General features: G+C 36.0%; 1 protein-coding gene across 1 annotated transcript; it reads right to left on the bottom strand.

The window, feature by feature from the left end:
• Positions 1-1,070: 1,070 nt before the first annotated feature.
• LOC140142456 (glutamyl-tRNA(Gln) amidotransferase subunit C, mitochondrial-like) lies at positions 1,071-6,876 on the bottom strand. The gene is made up of 5 exons (XM_072164441.1): positions 6,518-6,876; positions 4,731-4,781; positions 3,273-3,442; positions 2,169-2,272; positions 1,071-1,224 (listed from the first exon to the last, which is right to left on the bottom strand). Exons 1-5 carry the CDS (start codon positions 6,719-6,721, stop codon positions 1,166-1,168), a joined length of 588 nt encoding a protein of 195 aa, XP_072020542.1. The 5' UTR covers positions 6,722-6,876; the 3' UTR covers positions 1,071-1,165.
• Positions 6,877-6,984: the final 108 nt, after the last annotated feature.

Raw genomic sequence — 6,984 nt, 5'->3', positions numbered from 1 at the left:
TACATGTCCTTCCTAAAACACAAAAGTACGACCCTCTCCAAACACCTAAATTAGCTAAAAATTTAGGACATGTTACAAAACTATATTGTCTAGAATTTTAGAAGAGTACTTTTAATATTGGCGGTTATTTTTCACACAGCGACGTTAACTAGGCAATGTACTATTACCTATAACATTAACTAAAACACCAAAGTACGAATATATTTCCAAACATCTAAATTAGCTAAAAATTTAGGACATGTTAAAAACTATATTTTCTAGAACTTTAGAAGAGTACTTTTAATATTGGCGGTTATTTTTCACACAGCGGCGTTAACTAGTCATATCCCCATACTGTTAACGTAGGGCTATTTGTAAAGGTCACGCGTCAATGGGAAAGAGCACTGTGTATTGTGTATAGGAAAAGCGGACAGTAACTGCAGTATGTTATTTTCACATGCCGATATTTCTACTATTTTCAACACAGAAGAAATTTGTAGGTGTTGATGTTTTCGCAAAATTCATGCCTTAACTATGTTATCATATATGACAAAATTTCATATTTGATTGTTGTTCTCGATATATATAACCTCTATTCTCAGAAATAAAACCCTAGCAAAAATTACCACTTATATATAGTTTAGAACAAGGAATGGGCGGTGTGGCACTAAACCATTAATAATTGATATGCTGCCCTCTAGCTCCTGAGAACCCCACTTCAGAGCTGAGACAAATATATTTGTCTCAGCTTCAGAGGAGCCGTTTTTCAGCTGAAAAGTTTGCCACACTAATCTTTTTGATGTCCATTCTCAAGTTTTCATTTAGATCTCCGGTCCAAATGAAAATGAGCATTTGTAATCATCACTGTCCTTGAGAGTGGGTCTGCAATGAATATTTTGTTGCATGATTATATTTAAAGAAACATGCAGAGATTGGTCACCCTGGACCGACATGTATTATAATAGATACCTAATTACCTATCCCATATTATAGTTTCCACCCATGCACCAAATAAGCCAGAAGCATTTATTGCTTTCTTGTTTATTGTCATTTTCTTGTCATTGGTGACAGGAACATCTGTGCGAGTAGACTAATTTGGGAACCATTCTGATCACAGAGTGTGTCCCGGTCCAGCTAAATGTCCATTAGATTTCCAGTTCAATACAGTCACAATGATCAAGTTGTGTTATAAATCCTCCTTTGGGTCATCAGATGCTGCATCTCTCTTTGGAAGTGGGATATTACCTGTTGAATCAAGATGGAAGAAAAATAGCTTCAGTCATAAAATATTAACCAGCAATTTAAAAATTTACAATTATATTTACATTATATAAGCCCTTTATGTTCAATTACAAAATGGGACTAGACTTATTACATTGTGTTATGGGTCACCACATTAGGCTATTCCAGTTGAAATCCATACACCCCTGTGGAAGACATTCCGTTCAATATTCTACACAGGGAGTGCAAATTTCGAATGGGTTACCAGAATGGGTGCCTCCATTTGAAATCTACACCCACTGTGTGGTAGATTAAGTTAATGTCTTCCATGGGGGTGTGGATTTCAACTGGAATAGCCCAATTAGGATAAGGGTAAGAATTTGGTATGAAAGGAGGTTGGTCCGATCAACAGTTTCACCCCCATCTTGTCTTCAACAAAATGGAAATTAGAAATTATAGGCCAAAATATGTCTACAAATGGTTAACAGTGTTTCTATGGGGCCTTTTAGGAACACTGGCAATCACAGCATGCCTTATAATTATGTTAGAAAAATAATTATCAAGCACAAATCACATGGTTTTATTTAAAACAAACTCATATTGACCTTAAAAATAAATAAAAACAGGCGTCTCTCACACGCGATATTCAAAATTCCTGGGCACCGAAATTGTCTGTGGCAATGATGTCCCAGTAACACAATGAAGGCTGACGACAAATGAGCACAAATAACCGTGACGGCGTGGGAATTTTAAATATCGTGTGTTGAGAGCCGGTTGTTTTTTGTTCAATATGAGTTTGTTTTCAGTAGAACCATGTGATTCGTGCTTGATAATTGTTTTTCTAACATAAGGCATAATGTTGTGATTGCCGCAGTATTCCTTTAAGTTCAAACACAATTTTGCTGACTGAAATTTGCAACATGAATAACTCAAGTATTTGCTAAACATTAAAAAACACATAGGCATACCTGGGGGTGCAACAAAATATTCTTCTACTGTCTCTTTTGAATTATTAAGAATATCTTGAGTGCAATTGCCTTCTGTTACTTCATCTTCTCTCAGGTATAGAGTTCTGAAACAGAGGAACAGTTATGTAATGTTAACCAAGTTAGAAAATGCTTCTACAAGAATTCTTCATTTTTATGACAGTTTTGGAAGAATGAAATATGATATCGGAAAAGAAAGACTAAAGATTATTCATATTCTACCACATACACAAGCTTTCATTCTTTACAGTGTCCATAAATGTTACTATATTTGTTGCCTCTAAGAAAATGTTTTACAAGCTATACTGCCATTTTCAAGACAATTTAAATTCAGTCCCTCTCATCAATATATCTTGAAAGAGAAGAGTCGTCACATGTCATCTAACACAGATGCCATGGGGTCTACTTCTATGCTGGGTTTCAGAGAAGAATGGCAGTCCCTTGCTCAGATTGATGCGAGCGCCCTGTTAATGAATGACATACGAGGAGCTTTGTGTTTCCTTCAATGGCGCAAATCTGCACCAACCAACATTTTAACACATAATTGGCCAATCAATCTGATGCTATGATTGACAGATGATTGATTCAGCCAATCAGAACCCCACTTCCATGTTTACACTCTGCACACTCAAAATGTTAACAACTGCCGTTCTTCTCTGACAAAAAAAGAGGCTACAAGTTGTAATTGATTTGCAAATTCTATGGCTCTTATAGCACCATAAGAAGCAATTCTTCTATTTGATGACAATGTTTGGTGAGTTTTTTCCTTCAATTATAATATCTTGAACTGAAAGAACAGACTTAAATAGTTACACATCTTCTAACACAGACTCTACTCCTACTATAGTCTATTTGGCTTCCTCCAGATAGTGACATTAGTACTTTGTTGCAGTTACTTTTCGCAGTTATACAGATGCGCTGCCATTGATCACACATGTAAACACACCAATTCTTTGTATCAACACACACGACTTAATACTAAGCACACTGGATTATGCACTGACAACGCTGTCTCAAGGACTATAATAGTTGTTAGCAAAAGCCCAAGGCTCTATAAACACCATCAGAGACAATTCATAAATGTACCTGTCTTCTAATACAGATGCCATAGGTTCTACTCCTGCAGTGTCTACCAGTTGTAATTGATTGGCAAATTCTATGGCTCTGGTAAGTCTTTCCCGTGCAGCCTGGTTACTGAAGTTAACAAGTGCTAGTCTTTCCAGGTGATCAATGGTCTCATCATCTATTGCGGGAATCTGGGGTTCATAGGCAAAATAGATAGAAAAATATATGAAACAGTAAACAGTGGCTGGTAGCACTAGGATTTTTTTGGGCCCCCAAATGATACCCCCGTATGGAGTTTAGTTCTGATGGGGGGGGGGGGAGGCCCAAGTTTCAGAGCCCAATGTTCCTACATACCCCCAGTGGCACTACCAGTGGCTGTTTCATTTCCTTCATAACCCAACTATATGTACTGGTATTACATGTGTAAGCTATGTTAAAAATCTGCCAAAATCTTCAAGGGTCATTCAGGCCCTTTGAAATCAACACGCGAGCCGAACTCAGTTGTTAAATTGATGATATTTAATATGTTGGGAAAATCAGTAAACACCAATTGCCAGAAGGATATTTAAATTAGGGTTAGAGTTAGAGTTCATGAAATGGCATTATTAATTAGTTGTACGACGATACCTCCTTCCTGATTGGAAATCGGTGATTACCATTATAATGTTAAACGGGTCCACAAATATGTGACACTTTCTTTAATTGATGTCAGACCCACAAATCAACAAGGAATAAATCATTCAACAAGATACATAAAATACATGTAGCAGGGAAGGATAGATGTTGAAATCAGCACTGGGTCTCTCTTGCTGACTTTGGTGATAACATTTTACAGCAGGGTTGTTGATTTTTTTTTTTTTTTAATTTAAAAAAATCAGATTTTTTTATATTTAAATCGGATTTTTTTAATTTAATCAATTTTTTGATATTTTTAATTCCAAGAACTGCTATACCCCATTATAAACTCAAAAGAGACCAGTGGAATGCTAGACATACATGTATGCGCAATACTATCAGGTATTTACAACAATTCAAAACATGTTTTTACATGTGAAAATTTCAAAAGAAAAAAAGTGGCAAAAATCATTGGGGAAAACCTGTTGAATTCGGCACCTTGAAGATGAATTTTTAGCAATAGATAAAGTGACATCATAGAGGTATTTTAATTGTATCAAAAAGTTGTAGAAACATCAGAAATGAAGTAAAACAGTCAATTTAAGAAAGAAATTAACTTAAAATGGCAAAAAATTTAAAAAGCTGATTTAAATCAGTGATTTAAAAAAAAATCAAGTGATTTAAATCGTGATTTTTAAAAATCAATGATTTAAATTAGAGTGATTTAAATCAAACAACCCTGTTTTACAGACCCACAGGATATCATAACAGCTAACCGTGAGTTTCACAGGCATTAGCCTGAAGACATGCCTTATTTTGATGTTTAATTTAATGTGAAAGTAGAGCATTGTAGAGCGTGCTTACTTCTGGCAATTTGTTTGGGTCAATTGGTTTCCAAGTTGGTTCAGATGGAATCTGTAAGAAAAACACAAAAATCCAATAATAAACATCTACAGGCTCTGCACAGGTATAACAAATGGTATAAACAAATTTACACATTATCTTTTAGGCGACGGTTAAGATTAAATAGATTTCTCGATCAAGACTCGGCCAATTTAGAGCTTTTGAATGTTCTAGGGGTGTAGTTGGGAGAAATGGTCCCCTAAAGTTGGATTTTGGTGCGACAACACGCTTTTTATGCCAAGGCCGGTGACTTAAGCAGGCGACAGGTGCTATTGGCCCCGTCTAATCCATGCAAGTGAGCCTATGGCAAGACAAGCTAGTAGTACTGACAAGCGACACCTATTTTCTCACAAGTGGCGCTCCTACATACATGACATAAATTACCTGTAAGTTTGACCATGTTGTAGGTATGAGAGGCAAACCTTAGTTAACACATTTGCTAGTCAGCCATTTTGGCCAAAACCAGAGCTCATGTGTATAGAAATTTAAAAGAAAAGGGTTGTCAAGGAAACCTACATTTATATGTTGCCTACATTTGACCAATATATGATTTTTTTTGTGATGAGACAATCGACATGGAATTTTAGAGGGATTGCGATAGCAGTTGCACGTAGAAAAGCTGCACTATCATGAGACTATGCTGTTTTGTTTTTTAATTGAAGCTTTTCACAAAATAATTCATGGTGGATTTGAGCTTGATTTGAATAGATACACCACCAAGAAAGTTGACAGACCAAGACGGACGCACAATCAACAATGCAACTCCAATTTCATCACAACAAGCCAGTTCGCTACATCATTTTTCCCCCTTACAATTTCATCCTTGAACCAATTACCCCAATCGACTGTAGACATCAAAACAACTGATCCTTTTAAACAAGCTATTTCAGAAGTGGACCAGACCTCAACGACGACCAGAAGTAAACATTAGCGTCCCACACTCTCGTCAGCCCTGTGTTACACTTCCACAAGAAGGTCTACCGGGAGATATTCTACAAGGTACATTAACTGTTGGATGAATATTTTTGATGAAAGTCAATATTTGACAAGATGTAACTTTGCAACAAAAAGTGCTATGACAAAACGGTTTTCAGTTTTGGCTCTTTACTCAATGGTTTTAATTTGATATATACATGTAAAATGACGCAGTTTGATGGCAAATTTGAATTCACCTCTTTCATGTAGGTCTACAGTACATGTTGACAATCCATCATGTAGGTATGCCAGGTGAATTCAAATTTGCCATCAAACTGCATCATTTTATATATCAAATTAAAGCCCGTGAGTAAAGAAAGCCAACACTGAAAACCTTTTTGTCATAGCACTTTCCGTAGCAAAGTTACATCTTGTCAAAGATTGACTTTAATCAAAAAGATTCTGCTAGCAAAATTCCCCAAAACAGCATTACGGGGGTGTTTCTAGATCTTAGTCTCATGACGAAAGCACCTTTTTTTAATGGAACTGCTATCAAAATCTCTCTAAAATTCCATGTGCGAGTCTCTCATCACCAAAAAAAATCATATATTTGGGTCAAGTGAAGTATAGACAACATATTTATGAAGGTTTCCTTCTTAAAAAGCTTCTTTTTAATTTCAATGTAAATTTGTATTGCCGGTTTAGGCCATTTTGACTGACTAACAAATGTGTTAACTGAGGTTTCCCTGTGATACCTACATCATGATCATGGTTGATGAAAACATTTATATAATTTTTTTTTTAATTTGATAAAAATCCATGCAAAACTTCACCTTAGTATTTAATTTATCTTTTGATGTGCTATCAGCTTTCTTCCTTTGTCTGCAATAGGTGTTGACAGTAGTTTGCAACCAGCGTTTTGATGTAAGCTTATCTCCACCACTCACTCCATTTCGAAGTTTCAGTTGAAGGCAACGCATTGCAATTTGTGCATGTTTACTGCTCAACAAACAGGATGATCGCTGAACACCAGCCATACCCTGATACTATTCCAAGTGCCTGACAGATATGATGAATATACTTTGTGGAGAAATTCGATAAATCGTTGAAACAGAAAGCTAGATCCTGTCTAAAATTATTTCACGTTTACACTCATGGGCGCGGCCATTTTGTTTCTGTGGCCTTATCACAAAACCGGAAGCTAAAATTATTAGTCCATTTTATTGCTTGAAAGCACATTACTACTGTTTTACCACAAATTAGCAATGTAAACTTATAAGTGACTTATAAATGGACAATG

This window comes from Amphiura filiformis, chromosome 20 (assembly GCF_039555335.1).
Source record: "Amphiura filiformis chromosome 20, Afil_fr2py, whole genome shotgun sequence".
Classification (NCBI taxonomy): Eukaryota; Metazoa; Echinodermata; class Ophiuroidea; order Amphilepidida; family Amphiuridae; genus Amphiura; species Amphiura filiformis.
Note: the sequence above shows the minus strand (reverse complement) of the source record. Positions and strands in the feature narration are given on the sequence as shown.

Coding starts and splice junctions, on each gene's coding strand:
- LOC140142456 (XM_072164441.1), bottom strand. CDS start 6,721: ATGGCTGGTGTTCAGCGATCATCCTGTTTGTTGAGCAGTAAACATGCA. Junction 4,782..6,517: donor AAGATAAATTAAATACTAAG/GTGAAGTTTTGC, acceptor TTTTTCTTACAG/ATTCCATCTGAACCAACTTG. Junction 1,225..2,168: donor ATATTTTGTTGCACCCCCAG/GTATGCCTATGT, acceptor TTGATTCAACAG/GTAATATCCCACTTCCAAAG.